Here is a 15,165-nt window from a genome sequence, read left to right as displayed (position 1 = left end):
AGAAGGTGTGTCCAAACCTTTGACTGGTACTGAATGTATATATATATATACATATATATATATACATACAACAAATAATTAACAGTACAAAACAACAAAACAAAAGCAAACAAAACAGAGAAGTCTTTGTATTTTACATAAAATGGATAACTGGTAAATGTAATGACTATGCATGAGGTATAGTTTCAGTGTAAAGATTGAATAGTAATTAAATTATTAAATAGTAAAGTGACATGTGACAATATTGCACAATGAGGCCAATATAGCCATATATATACATAAACATATATACCCATATACATACATGTACACATATGCAAATACATACACATATATATATACTAGGGCTGTCGAAGTTAACGCGATAATAACGCATTAACGCAATCTCAATTTAACGCGATTAAGATAAATAGTGCCATTAACGCAAATTCTAGTTCATGTTGAGACTTGACTGGTAAAACAAACGTTTTAATGTCGGACATGTCACCGTTTTTCATTTGCGGTTTGTTAACATAATGTAAAAGAGCGTCGTAGCATCTGCACTTGCATAATAAAGAAATAAATACACGCTATATTCACAAGTTGTCGGGAGCAGAACACTTTATTAACTTATTCTGTTACGGTAAAGAATACCGGACAGCTGAGTCAAGCACGTTGTCCATGAACTATGGAAGCCCCAAAGGGTCAAAACACACTCACTTCGTGTAGAAACGTCCATCAAACCATTGGATAATATTACTGCCTAGTATGTGAGTGAATAAAACTCCCTTACAGTTTTCTCTTGTCCCAGCAGTTTTTAACATAAGTACATTTAGCATAAAATGTGTTCACCATTTTAATTGTAACATTTCACTTAAAAATCCTTGTTTTCTATAACATTTACACAGATTTTTTTTAATGCGATTAATCGCGATTAACTATATGAAATTCTGAGATTAATCGCGATTAAAAATTTTAATCGTTTGACAGCCCTAATATATACACATTTGCACATGCATGTTCATACAAGTACGTACACACATGGCTACATTAGGACTCAGTCTTTAGCTACAGCCAGCCGTCCCTGCCTGGTGGAGTTGTAGAGCCTAATGGCTCTGGGTACGAAAGACCTTCTAAGCCTGTCCGTGGAGCAGCTCTGTGACAGCAGCCTGTCATTAAACATGCTCCTTTGTTTAATGATCACTGTGTATCTAGATTTAACTGACCTCCATTTAACGGATTTTGGATTTAACAGACAAAATCTGGAAAACCGAATGTCCGGTCTGATTGTTTCAAATTTCCGTGAGAAGCGTCCCAAGACCAGTAGTTGAGTGATTGTCCACTAGGCAGCGCACGTCTCTCTGTTTACATGAGTGATAGGCTTTATTTTGTCAGGAGGCTCGCTTCGCTCTGAGGGGGGTATACTTGCCTGACAGTCCATCGACCCCTTCTTATTCGCCCATGCTTTGGTGAGGCCAGTCTTCCGTCTTAGGTACAGGCACCTCGGACTACTAACCAGGGTCCTTACACTTCGCAGAAGACACCACCCCCCTTTTAGTCCGATCTTCTCCCACCCAGCAGACTAGTGGCCAATTCTGTCTGCTACAGGCCCTGCGATAGATTGGAGTTCCATGTGTTACTAAATTGCGCCCAGTGATTCGCAGGAAACGGGACCCACCACGACTGCACCACAGTGAGGACCTCTTAACCAGACGCATCAGACAGTTTATCATCAGACTGTTTGAAGTTATAGAACACTTACCTGGATCCACTTGTCTGGAACAGCCATGGCTAGTCTGTAGTCGAACCCACATCCTCCCTCCTGCACAGGCCGACACAGCGTGGGCATACCGGATACATCCTTAATAAATACAAACACATAAAAGACGTCTAGCATCAAGCTCGTCTGCATTTCAGTTTACGCCGTCAAGGTGAAGTTTTTGTTTTCTGTAGAAAGAACACTACGAGTCTGTCTGAACATCTAATGAGCTGCATTGCCTTTTTTTATTCTTGACTTGGACTCTGATATTCTGATATTCAAATGCTATGTTGTTGCTGGGGTTTGTTTTTAATAGTGTCTCTCTACTGGTGACATTTTACTTCACCTATCCTGCTGTTAAAGTGCATTCATCAGTCTGTCCTGCAGCTTTTTCCTGCACGTTTGCATGACGTGTTTCACTCGTTTATTAAGCTTCCGCTCACCAGCTGATCTTTAAAGCCGTTCTCTAGGCTGCGGGTCGGCAACCATGGATGTTTCGTTCTGATGTCTATTTTTTTTTACTTTACTTCATCTATTCCCATTTAACTGACCCTCTCATCATGATCAGGCTTGCAGTGGGTCCAGTATTTCCACACTGAAATACACACAGGACAAGGCAGCAGTGAACTGCAGAAAAGCACCAGCGCATTCACAGTCACTTAAAAGACAGAGCTATTAAGAACAGCCTGTTCACCTTTCGCATTTTTAAGAGGGAGGAAATTGAAGCAGCCAAAAAAAGCCCAAACAGGAAATGAGTATATGCTGCTGTGTGAAACCCACTTTACCAGCTGTGCCACCACTTCATTCCATGATTTCTTTTCTTTTAAAAAAATATATATAGCCATACTGAAAGCATCTAGTCCTGATTATTAAAAATAATAAAGGTTCCAACTTGGTCCTCAGCTGTTTCCTAGGGGTTAGGACAGGAACCTAGTTCACAGCTGTTGCCTGGGGGTTAGGACAGGAACCTAGTTCACAGCTGTTGCCTGGGGGTTAGGACAGGGACTTAGTCTTCAGCTGTTCCCTGGGGGTTAGGACAGGGACTTTATTCTCAGCTGTTCCCTGGGGGTTAGGACAGGGACTTAAATGTTCAGCTGTTCCCTGGTTAGGACAGGGACTGGAGTCCACAGCTGTTCCCTGGGGGTTAAGACAGGGACTGGAGTCCACAGCTGTTCCCTGGGGGTTAGGGCAGGGACTTCATTTTCAGCTGTTCCCTGAGGGTTAGGACAGGGACTGGAGTCCACAGCTGTTCCCTGGGGGTTAGGACAGGGACTGGAGTCCACAGCTGTTCCCTGGTTAGGACAGGGACTGGAGTCCACAGCTGTTCCCTGGGGTTTAGGGCAGGGACTTCATTCTCAGCTGTTCCCTGGGGATTAGGACAGGGACTTCATTCTCAGCTGTTCCCTGGGGGTTAGGACAGGGACTTAATTTTCAGCTGTTCCCTGGTTAGGACAGGGACTGGAGTCCACAGCTGTTCCCTGGGGGTTAAGACAGGGACTGGAGTCCACAGCTGTTCCCTGGGGTTTAGGGCAGGGACTTCATTCTCAGCTGTTCCCTGGGGGTTAGGACAGGGACTGGAGTTCACAGCTGTTCCCAGGGGGTTAGGACAGACACTTTGTTCTCAGCTGTCCCCTGGGGGTTGGGGCAGGGACTTCATTCTCAGCTGTTCCCTGGGGGTTAGGACAGGGAGTTAGTCCTCAGCTGTTCCCAGACAGGGACTTAGTCCTCAGCTGTTCCCCGGGGGTTAGGACAGGGACAAAACAGCGAGAAGACTTAGTGCTTATATGTTGTAGTGAAGAAATGAACAGGATTGAAATACTAAATGCAGGTCATAATTTGACTCATTTAGCTCTGTTTATCTGACTGTTCCTCCACACAGTTTACTCATCACCTTTGTGTGGTCGTTATCTAGAGCATTTACTAGAACTCGACCCTTCCTTATCACTTAATACCTATTCCGATCATACGCCTGCTTATAGAGCGGCTTTAAAAAGCAGTTCAATACACATCGAGTCTGTCATTAACGGTGCTGGATGAAAGCCTGAAACCTTCTCCGGCGTCCCGCGGTTCACCCCGCCAGCTCCGCTGAGCCACGCTGTACATTTCATACATTTTCAAAAGCCCGAATCAAGAAAATATGAGCGATTCCCTGAGCTCACTCGACACTCCATTGTTCTACCTCTGCATTTCTCTGTCAAATCTCCGTCCGTCTGTCTCCCACTGAGCTGCTTTCATCTCACAGCTTATAGCCAAAATCCAATTCATCAACCTGCCGGCTTGATCCTGATTCTTCTTCTTCTTCACTTCATTCAGCTCTGCTCGTATTTGTCATCTTGTTAACGTGCACTTTGTTTTTGGTTCTGTTCCAATAACCAAAGAAATGAACCCCAATATAACGAAAGATCTGTAACCCGTTTATCAGATAATACAATAATACAACTTACCTCTGCTATAGTGATGCAGTCCTCATACAGGGTGTGCAAAATATGGTTGGCAAGCGTCAGGTAGATCAGCGAGTCTTCATCAACGTGAAGCCCAAAATACTCAGAGTACGAGCCAGAAAATCCGGAACCTGAATAAAATATTAAAAGATTCAATTCAAGACGCCATCAAGTGTATCTGCGCTTACATCAGTGGTGTCCAAACTTTTTTCTAGGAGGGGCAGATTTAATATTGTGAAAGTGCCCGAGGGCCAACAAGCATCACACTGCCAGAACATACAGAACAAGCTATTTAAATTTTTAACTGAACTCTGTAGAATAAAAGACAGGGCGCATTTACAGAAATAAAGCTTAAAGTGGCTTTATGTACTAAAAGAACGACATTGGAACTCTCTAAATTATCACTGAGCATAAGTTCTCTTTAGGTTGTTGCTTTAGTACAATACATCACGTTACATTTTATCCATATTAATCGTTGTTCGTACAGCCTGAATCGCTTTTATAATGTCATATCAATGAGTACGTCTCATTCACGGTTTTGCTGCTTCTCATGTGAATGCGTACTTACACCATGTTGCTGCCACCATCTGGTAAAAAGGAGAATTGCACCTTGAATTAGTATAATTTAATTATATTTTTTTCTGTTTGACTGTGCTGGCGGGCCACAAGTAATGCAATTTAAGACAGAAGACGTGGGCCATGGGACATCTGTCAAAAGCTCAAACACAGATTTTAATGAGACCGGTGCATTGACAGGTCAGATGCAACTACGCCTGGTCATCCTCTGTAGAGGAAACAAATTCAAAAGGTTTGAACAGGATGAAATGTAGATTTAGACAAGATTTAGTTAGTCAGGTCAGTTAAGGAAATTTACATTTAGCAGACACTTTTATCCAAAGCGACTCAGTATACTGTCTACGCAATTTAGGGTTATGGGCCTTGCTCAAGGGCCAAACAATTGCAACATGGCAGTGGTGAGGCTCAAACCAGCAACCCTATGGTTACTAGTCCAGGACCTTAACCGCTAGGCTACAACTGCCCCACTGCCCCAAATGAAGAAAGAAATAATCCTGGCCATTTATTATTTGTTTATTAGGATTTTTTATGTCATGTTTTACACATTCATGACAGAAACGGTAGTTACACAAGTTCAATATCAAACACAGTCATGGCCAATTTTGTATCTTCAATTAACCTGACTGCATGTCTTTGGTCTGTGGGAGGAAAACAGAGCTCCCGGAGGAAACCCCTGCATGCAAACTCCACACAGAAAGGACCCGGACCGCCCCACCTGGGGATCGAACCCAGGACCTTCTTGCTGTGAGGCGACAGTGCTACCCACCAAGTCACTGCCGCCCACTAATCCTGGCCATGAACTTTGAAGTCTTCCAAAACTGCCCAATCCAGCAATCAATTCTACCTCAACTTATGGGCTAAATAAACTAATATTTTACAAAAGACAGTAAATACAAAATACATGACAACTACGACACAACTGTTAGTGTTACTAGAATTTTTTTTTTTTATGTTTTTGTGTGTTTTTTCCTGTTTTTACACTGTCCTAATTTTATATATTCTCAAATTCTTAATTGTGCTTGGTGACCTTTGCTTGGTGAACGGCTTCAGGGTAGCAAACTCCTTATCTGGCCATACAGAATCTGACCAGACTGTATTACAGAGGATCCAGTGTTTAGGGAGGCTTTCACTAATCTCTCCACATTCGTCTACTGTTCATTCTTAGACAGTAGGAGTCGCTGCTGCAGAAATAAAAAGGTGATAGCACGGCTAGTCTTTTCTCCGGGAGACTTAAAGAACTGTGTGTGGGTGAGAACCCGGCCGAGTAGGCTGTACTGCCAAAACTAGAACTCGAGCCTTGAATCTCGGTGGTGGCATATTGGAGTATTAGACTGCTCTGCCATCCTATTAGGTTTCCATTTATAATACAGGCAGGGTGAGTCAAAAGTCGCAGGACACTCTTTTATTTCAGAAACGAAAGGGAAAATGACATATCTGAATACCCCAGCAAGTAATGGGTGAGGGGGCCTATCTTTTAGGCTATGTCCGAAACATGGTCACCATCTTGAAAGCCGCCATACTGGATCAAGGGCAAGTTTTTCCAATGGGAAGCTGGTCATGTAGCATATCAGTGAAGATCAGCATTTTCTCGAAAATCGATTGCCGCAATCAGATTTGCAATATCTCTTGTGGTTCAAAAGTTATCAACATAGAAATTTGTAACAACAACCGGGAACGTTCCCTGTGATGCACAGCTATTTGACGTGTTCAATGTGTTGTCCCTGGTGCTGAACACAGAGCAATCGATTTCGGAGACAATTCTGGTCTTTCTTACTTTGTAGTAACATATTTTGTAGGTTGAGTTGATCTTGCTAGAGAACACACACAGACCCACCAAATATGTACTTCATACACCAATCAGGCATAACATTATGACCACCTTCCTAATACTGTGTTGGTCCCCCTATTGCTGCCAAAACAGCCCTGACCTGTCGAGGCATGGACTCCACTAGACCCCTGAAGGTGTGCTGTGGTATCTGGCACCAAGATGTTAGCAGCAGATCCTTTAACTCCTGTAAGTTGTGAGGTGGGGCCTCCATGGATCGGACTTGTTTGTCCAGCACATCCCACAGATGCTCGACTGGATTGAGATCTGGGTAATTTGGAGGCCAAGTCAACACCTCAAACTCGTCGTTGTGCTCGTCAAACCAGTCCTGAAGTATTTTTGCTTTGTGGCAGGGCGCATTATCCTGCTGAAAGAGGCCACAGCCATCGGGGAATACCGTTTCCATGAAAGGGTGGACATGGTCTGCAACAATGCTTAGGTAGGACGTACGTGTCAAAGTAACATCTACATGGATGGCAGGACCAAAAGTTTCCCAGCAGAACATTGCTCGGATCATCACACTGCCTCCGCCGGCTTGCCTTCTTCCCAGTGGCCTAAATGTTATGCCTGGTCATTGTATATGCATGAGTTCTCATTCTACTCAAAGTTCGTAAATAAACGTCACTACAGCCTATGCTTAACAACACCTCTAGAATTAACTTCCTGCTTCAGAACACTTTATGATCTGAGATCTTCCCTCTTCCACTTTCCAGCTACTTAAATTAATTTTATAAAAGTTTTTTTATCCTGAATGGTGCAGATTAATTACAGAAACAGAAGTGAGAGACGAGTACTACACATGCAGGAAATTACACTTAGTATATTAAAGTCCATCTGTTTCACTACATGCTTTGTTAGCCCCCTTTCATGCTGTTCTTCAATGGTCAGGACCTCCACAGGACCACCAAACGACCAGTACAAAGCAGGTATTATTTAGGTGTTGGTTCATTCTCAGCACTGCAGTGACAATGACATGGTGGTGGTGTGTTAGTGTGTGTTGTGCTGGTATGAGTGAATCAGACACAGCAATGCTGATGGAGTTTTTAAACACCTGTGTCACTGCTGGACTGAGAATAGTCCACCAACCAACAGCGCCCCGTGGGCAGCGTCCTGTGACCACCGATGAAGGTCTAGAAGATGACCAACTCAAACAGCAGCAATAGATGAGCGATCGTCTCTGACTTTACATCTATAAGGTGGACCAACTAGGTAGGAGTGTCTAATAGAGTGGACAGTAAGTGGACACGGTATTTAAAAACTCCAGCAGCGCTGCTGTGTCTGATCCACTCATACCAGCACAACACACACTAACACACCACCACCATGTCAGTGTCACTGCAGTGCTGAGAATGATCCACCACCTTAATAATACCTGATCACTGAAGAACAGCATGAAAGGGGGCTAACAAAGCATGCAGAGAAACAGATGGACTACAGTCAGTAATTGTAGAACCACAAAGTGCTTCTATATGATAAGTAGAGCTGATAAAATGGACAGTAAGTGTAGAAACAAGGAGGTGGTTTTAATGGTATGGCTGATCAGTGTATATATGGTACATATACGCAAGTGAACGCCGCTGGAATGACATACCAACACCGTGATGGTGGTAGAGCATTGACGTGACCCCGTCGAACCGGAATCCATCGAAACGGTACTCCTCCATCCACCAACGCAGGTTCGATAAGAGAAACCGCTGCACCTCCCAGCTATAATGACACACACATACACACACACACACACGTTATTTTTTTTCTCAATAAGGTTCTTTTTTTGAAAAATAAATAGCAGTCCTGAAAATTCTTCATTCTGAAAATGTCAGCCCGCGCTTCCAAGTCAAATGTATGTATGCATCCAAATGATTGGCACTAAAAGTCACAGCTTTCTTCCTTTGAGACTTGCTGAAAGGAACTGCTATTCTGCTATTCAGAAATGTTATAGGAAAGTATATACAGCTGGAAACTTAATATAATGCAATACCTCGTCAGATATGCAGGGAAAATATTCAGAACTGTGCTACACGGCTACGAACAAACATTTTCTAGTATGCTCATTTAGATTATGGAAATGATATGCATGCACTTAAAGCCTCCAGGGTTTTTTTCTGAATAAAGCTCTTGGGGTGTGAGTTTCTGTAAGGTCGTAGTTTGGTTCCCTTGGTCTGGACCAAGTAAAAAAAGTGATGTATGACACACATACACCGATCAGCCATAACATTAAAACCACCTCCTTGTTTCTACAATCACTGTCCATTTTATCAGCATATTTTATTATGCTTTGTTAGCCCCCTGTCATGCTGTTCTTCAATGGTCAGGACTCTCCCAGGACCACTACAGAGCAGGTATTATTTGGGTGGTGGATCATTCTCAGCACTGCAGTGCCACTGACATGGTGGTGGTGTGTTAGTGTGTGTTGTGCTGGTGTAAGTGGATAAGACACAGCAATGCTGATGGAGTTTTTAAACACCTCACTTCACGGTCACTGCTGGACTGAGAATAGTACACCAACCAAAAATATCCAGCCAACAGCGCTCCACGGGCAGCGTCCTGTGACCACTGATGAAGGTCTAGAAGATGACCAACTCAAACAGCAGCAATAGATGAGCGATCGTCCCTGACTTTACATCTATAAGGTGGACCAATTAGGTAGGAGTGTCTAATAGAGTGGACAGTGAGTGGACACAGTATTTTAAAACTCCAGCAGCGCTGCTGTGTCTGATCCACTCATACCAGCACAACACACACTAACACACCACCATCATGTCAGTGTCACTGCAGTGCTGAGAATGATCCACCACCTAAATAATACCTGCTCTGCAGTGGTCCTGTGGGGGTCCTGACCATTGAAGAACAGTGTGAAAGCAGGCTAAAAAAGTATGCAGAGAAACAGATGGACTACAGTCAGTAATTGTGGAACTACAAAGTGCTTCTATATGGTAAGTGGAGCTGATAAAATGAAGAGTGAGTGTAAAAACAAAGAGGTGGTTTTAATGTTATGGCTGATCAGTGTATGATGTGTTTTGGGGGCCAGTCGTCAGAACAATGCACCACACTGCACTTATCAGGGTTGTGTATCAATTGGAAGATCTGAAGTATTATTAATCATGTTTATGCCTTAAAGAACTAGTAATTTATAAGGATGTTCCAAACTGCACCTCTAAATCATTAAGGATTTGTAAACTGTATGCACTGGCTCTGAAGACGGTCCACAAAGCTCACTGCTTGGGGTTTATGAAGTCACAATAGTTGTAGTTTTATCACAGTGAATATCAGACATAAAGAGAAACTTTTCTGTTCTCCCCTGCTATACTGCTGAGCCCCTCAGTCCAAACGCTACATGCAGAAATATATATTCATTATATCAATAGGCTGCAGGTATAAATTAAACACAGAGCATGAGATATAACATCCATATAAATGTACAACACCCTGCAGGGCCTGCATGCTGTGTAGGTACTCGTGACACACATCGAGAATCCTCCACACTTTCGCTCTTTAAAAGCGATGGCCACGTTGCCATAGAAACGTAGTTTAAATGAAAAGCTCGAGGTTCTCGGGTGTTACGTGCAATGCAGGCAAAGTGGTGTAAAGAATCTCCTTCATACATGCATAGCAAATTAAGTGGTTCTTATGGGATCTCACATGGAAATGGTGAGCATTTTGTGTGAAGGAGCTATAATAACAGTAATGGGTTTAGTTCTGCATGCACACTTTGATTTAGAGCTAGAAATGTAGCTACTTTTCATCACAGTTTAACAGGCAATTTTCTGAGCGAAGGCCTTATTGGTGATGTAAAGCTTGGTGAACGGCAGCGTCACATATGAAAAACCTTAAACTTGGACACCAACTAAAATCTACAGTTATATCATTTTTTTCTGGACAGTTAAGAAGAAAACAAAAACAAATCATATTAACAGTCAAACTTGATAACGGTGAAAATGGTGTGATGCTGTGGAAATGCATTGATGTTTTAGGAAAAGGGTGACTTGTCCTTAAGCATCTCTACCAAAAAATCCTAAAGAAAAATGCACATGATGAAGCTCAAGTGCAATCTGATCAAGAGGCACAAGAGCAAACCCACCTTTAAATGGCTAAAAAGAAAGAAAATAATATGTTTTGTTGAGAGGTCTAGTTACAGTCCTGACTTAAACCCCATTGGGAAGCTGTGGCAGGATCTTAAACCGTCTGATCATTCTTAAAACCTGTGTAATGTGGCTGAATTAAAAGAAACATTAAAAACAATACAATCAGAAGAATCTGGCTGCAGTTATTACTGGTAAGGGTAACATAACCAGTTAAAAAGTTTAAGAAAGTAATAACTTTTCCACACAGGGCCAGTTGGAAACCTTATTCTAATTACAATTTTATTTTATACTCAAGATGGCTTTGTCTTAGTTAATAGGAATAGATACAGTGTAACATATGCATTTTAATGCATTCCCCTAAACTCGACGTTTCCCCTAAACTCGACGTTTCCCCTAAACTCGACGTTTCCCCTAAACTCGACGTTTCCCCCAAACTCGACGTTTCCCCTAAACTCGACGTTTCCCCCAAACTCGACGTTTCCCCTAAACTTGACGATTCCCTTAAACTCGACGTTTCCCCTAAACTCGACGATTCCCTTAAACTCGACGTTTCCCTTAAACTCGATGTTTCTCCTAAACTAAACGATTCCCTTAAACACAACGATTCCATTAAACTCGACGTTTCCCTTAAACTCGACGTTTCTCCTAAACTCGACATTTCCCTTAAACACAACGATTCCCTTAAACTCTACGTTTCCCTTAAACTCGACAATTCCCTTAAACTCGACGATTCCCTCAAACTCGACGTTTTTTAAAACTCGACGTTTCCCTTAAACACAACAATTCCCTTAAACTCCCTTAAACACAACGATTCCCTTAAACTCGACGTTTTCCTTAAACTCAACGATTGCCTCAAACGCGACCTTTTTTTCAACTCGACGTTTCTCTTAAACTCGACGATCCCCCTAAACTCAACGATTCCCTTAAACTCGACGTTTCTCTTAAACTCGACGATCCCCCTAAACTCAACGATTCCCTTAAACTCGACGTTTCCCCTAAACTCAACGATCCCCCTAAACTCAACGATTCCCTTAAACTCGACGTTTCTCTTAAACTCAACGATCCCCCTAAACTCAACGATTCCCTTAAACTCGACGTTTCTCTTAAACTTACCATTTCCCTTAAACTCTATGTGCAGAAATGTAAACAAAGAGGTAAGCGTTAGGGCGCAATCACATGAGAAGAAGCAAAACTGCTTTTGCTCTGCTGTGCCGTTGTTTCCTATGAAGTGTGGCACCGCTGCTTAGCTTGCCGCTGTGCTTCCCTAAGCAGCGCACACCGCACACTTTTGACGCGTTGGGCTTATAATTTCTTTTTGGGCTGGCAAGGTTTTATTGTATTTTTTACTGATTTTTAAAGTGTTTTTTAATTGTATTTCAGTGTTTTTATATTATGTTTGTGTTATTTTCAGTGTATAAGTGTCAAAAACAACCCCATTATTTTACATAAGACTAAAATATATGCAGTTCCACAAGACCATGAAACGCATTACCAGGTTTCCCATACATCCTTATGGAAAAAAAACCTTGAAACTCAACCTCTTTTAAACTCAACACCACTCCCAGAACCAACTGATGTTGAGTTTAAGGTACCACTGTATTTTGATGAATGCTAACATGCATGTCTGCAAAACTATTATCAGAAACCCAATAACATTAATGCAATATCAAGTACACCTTCATTTTAAGTCACATGATGCATCCCGTATGTGCAGTCAGTTTCCTGCTGATCCAGCTTCTACATTCATGTATGCTAAATCAAATCTATGGATGCAAGTTTCTCCTGGAAATGTGCAAATCCTCCCCCGTCCACCCACCCCCAGTTCCCTCAAAGCTGTTGTGCTTCTCACAATCGGTTCTGCTCTGGAGCTAAAGTGCTGCCAGGAGAGACACTGTGGTGAAAGTGCTGATGTGGATATCCCTGGTGCGTTTTTTAACACAGAAGCTACGAACGCCAGGTTCCTGTTTCCCCAACGAAGAGCCTGAAGTGATCCGATAAGTGCGCGGCTGAAGCGGCCGCTGATCCACGTGTGATGAATAGATCAGCCTCCGTCTGACAACAGACAAAGAGCCGACGCACGGGGTGTTCCTCCGAGAGTGGAAGAACAGCGAGCGCGAGAGGTCGACCCGCTGCAGAACCAAACCGCCGCATTACAGCCTGGAGCGCGGCTATTAATCAGTACAGCCATTTACTGTAAGAGCAAGTGGTCCTCTTAGGACTGAACCATAAACACTGCTCATTCACTGCCCACATTTACTGCTACTGTATTATTTTAATTTAGCAAAAATGTACAGTATTATGTTGGCAACCCTGACTTACTACACACTTATACACCAAGGGTCAATTACGTATAGCCAGTACACCTTTTGCGGTACACCTTTTGGATGGTAAAAGTGAACTGAAATATTCAGGGTAAACCCCCACTGACACAGGAAGAGCATGTCCACATTAAAAACAGTTTCTTCTAAATGTGGATGGGATCAGTGAGTCCTGTTACCCTTGAACATGAATGTTCAGACCCTATGCTGGAGCAGATGCTTTTATCCAAAGCGACTTACAATTATGACTGAGTACAAATTGAGCAACTGAGGGGCCCAACAGTGGCAACATGGTGGTGGTGAGGCTTGAACCTGCAACCTTCTGATTACTAGTCCAGTACCTTAACCACTGAGCTACCACATTAGGTGAGGACTGAACGCAGGCCGCATAATGCTGTGTGGCATTTACTCATATGTAGGAATGTTTACAGTATATGCATTAAAACTCCATTCAATGATTGTCTGTTTTACCACAGTTTTAACCTGGTCAGGGTCACGGTGGGTCTGATTCATTGAGCAAAAGGCAGGAAACACCCCAGGCAGGTCGCCAGTCCATCACAGGACTAACACACAGGCAATTTTTAGTAGTTCCAAATAAACCTAGCTGAATGTCTTTGGACTGTGGGAGGAAACCAGGACACCTGGAGGAAACCCATGTAGACACAGGGAGAACATGCAAACTACACACCCTCAGGCCAGGGAATTGAACACAGGCTCTTTATATAGTAAAGCAGTAAGGCTACCCACTGCAATGACGTTGTTATGCCACATACACTACATCACAAAAAATGAGGACAGAGCTCTAAAAAGCAAAATGCAAGACCTGCAAAGCTGACACATACACCGATCAGGCATAACTTTATGACCACCTCCTTGTTCCTACACTCATTGTCCATTTTATCAGCTCCACTTACCACATAAAAGCACGTTGAAGTTTTACAATTACTGACTGTAGTCCATCTGTTTCTCTACATACCTTTTTAGCCTGCTTTCACCATGTTCTTCAATGGTCAGGACCCCCACAGGACCATCACAGAGCAGATATTATTTAGGTGGGGGATCATTCTCTGCACTGCAGTGACACTGACATGGTGGTGGTGTATTAGTGTGTGTTGTGCTGGTATGAGTGGATCAGACACAGCAGCGCTGCTGGAGTTTTTAAATACCGTGTCCACTCACTGTCCACTCTATTAGACACTCCTACCTAGTTGGTCCACCTTGTAGATGTAAAGTCAGAGACGATCGCTCATCTATTGCTGCTGTTTGAGTTGGTCATCTTCTAGACCTTCATCAGTGGTCACAGGACGCTGCCCACAGGGTGCTGTTGGCTGGATATTTTTGGTTGGTGGACTATTCTCAGTCCAGCAGTGACAGTGAGGTGTTTAAAAACTCCAGCAGCGCTGCTGTGTCTGATCCACTCATACCAGCACAACACACACTAACACACCACCACCATGTCAGTATTACTGCAGTGCAGAGAATGACCCACCACCCAAATAATACCAACTCTGTAGTGGTCCTGTGGGGGTCCTGACCATTGAAGAACAGGGTGAAAACGGGCTAAGAAAGCATGCAGAGAAACAGATGGACTACAGTCAGTAATTGTAGAACTACAAAGTGCTTCTATATGATAAGTGGAGCTGATAAAATGGACAATGTGTGTAGAAACAAGGAGGTGGTTTTAATGTTAAATAAAGGAGAGAGTTTGTCAGGTAAAGATCAGGTAACACAGAAGATGCTGTTACTGCTGCAGAGGGAGTTTTTGCATTTCACACCATGAAGCATCACAACAGCTACAGATCAGTGGACTGCATGCCTGCCTTGTTTAAAGTCTTGTAAACATATCCAAATGTGCCTAAGATAGAGATTATTGTCAACACCCCCCCCCCCCCCCCACACACACACACACACACTCTAACTACAATTAGCCTCTTTAAAAAAAAAATCAAAATATGGTCACCCTATCTAATTACTATTTTTTAAGGCAAACGTAAATTAGATTGTTCTATTATTGAGTCTTTTTAGTCAAACAAGAGACTACAAATGATTTTCATTATTTCTTACTGTACAGCTGAGGCTCCCACACTGACATGCAGAAGAACAGCCCACCAGTACCGCTCACAGCACCTTTAAAAGCTCTTTTTCCTTATTCAGACTTTTTTGTAGGGGTTCTAATGAGATTATG

General features: G+C 42.8%; 1 protein-coding gene across 3 annotated transcripts in view; it reads right to left on the bottom strand.

Moving 5' to 3' along the window:
* The window catches only part of gbe1b (glucan (1,4-alpha-), branching enzyme 1b), a 150,883-nt gene that overhangs the window by 84,607 nt on the left and 51,111 nt on the right, over positions 1-15,165 (bottom strand). For all 3 annotated transcript variants that reach the window (XM_063016416.1, XM_063016417.1, XM_063016415.1), the window contains exons 8-10: positions 8,172-8,287; positions 4,183-4,310; positions 1,742-1,840 (exon numbers count right to left, since the gene is read on the bottom strand). In XM_063016416.1, coding sequence (XP_062872486.1) covers positions 1,742-1,840; positions 4,183-4,310; positions 8,172-8,287 — 343 coding nt within the window. The remainder of the gene's footprint in view (positions 1-1,741; positions 1,841-4,182; positions 4,311-8,171; positions 8,288-15,165) is intronic.

The sequence above is a fragment of the Trichomycterus rosablanca genome, chromosome 20, assembly GCF_030014385.1.
Source record: "Trichomycterus rosablanca isolate fTriRos1 chromosome 20, fTriRos1.hap1, whole genome shotgun sequence".
In the NCBI taxonomy this organism is placed as follows: Eukaryota; Metazoa; Chordata; class Actinopteri; order Siluriformes; family Trichomycteridae; genus Trichomycterus; species Trichomycterus rosablanca.
The sequence above is the reverse complement of the archived record's forward strand: the minus strand, read 5'-3'. Positions and strand labels throughout refer to the sequence as shown.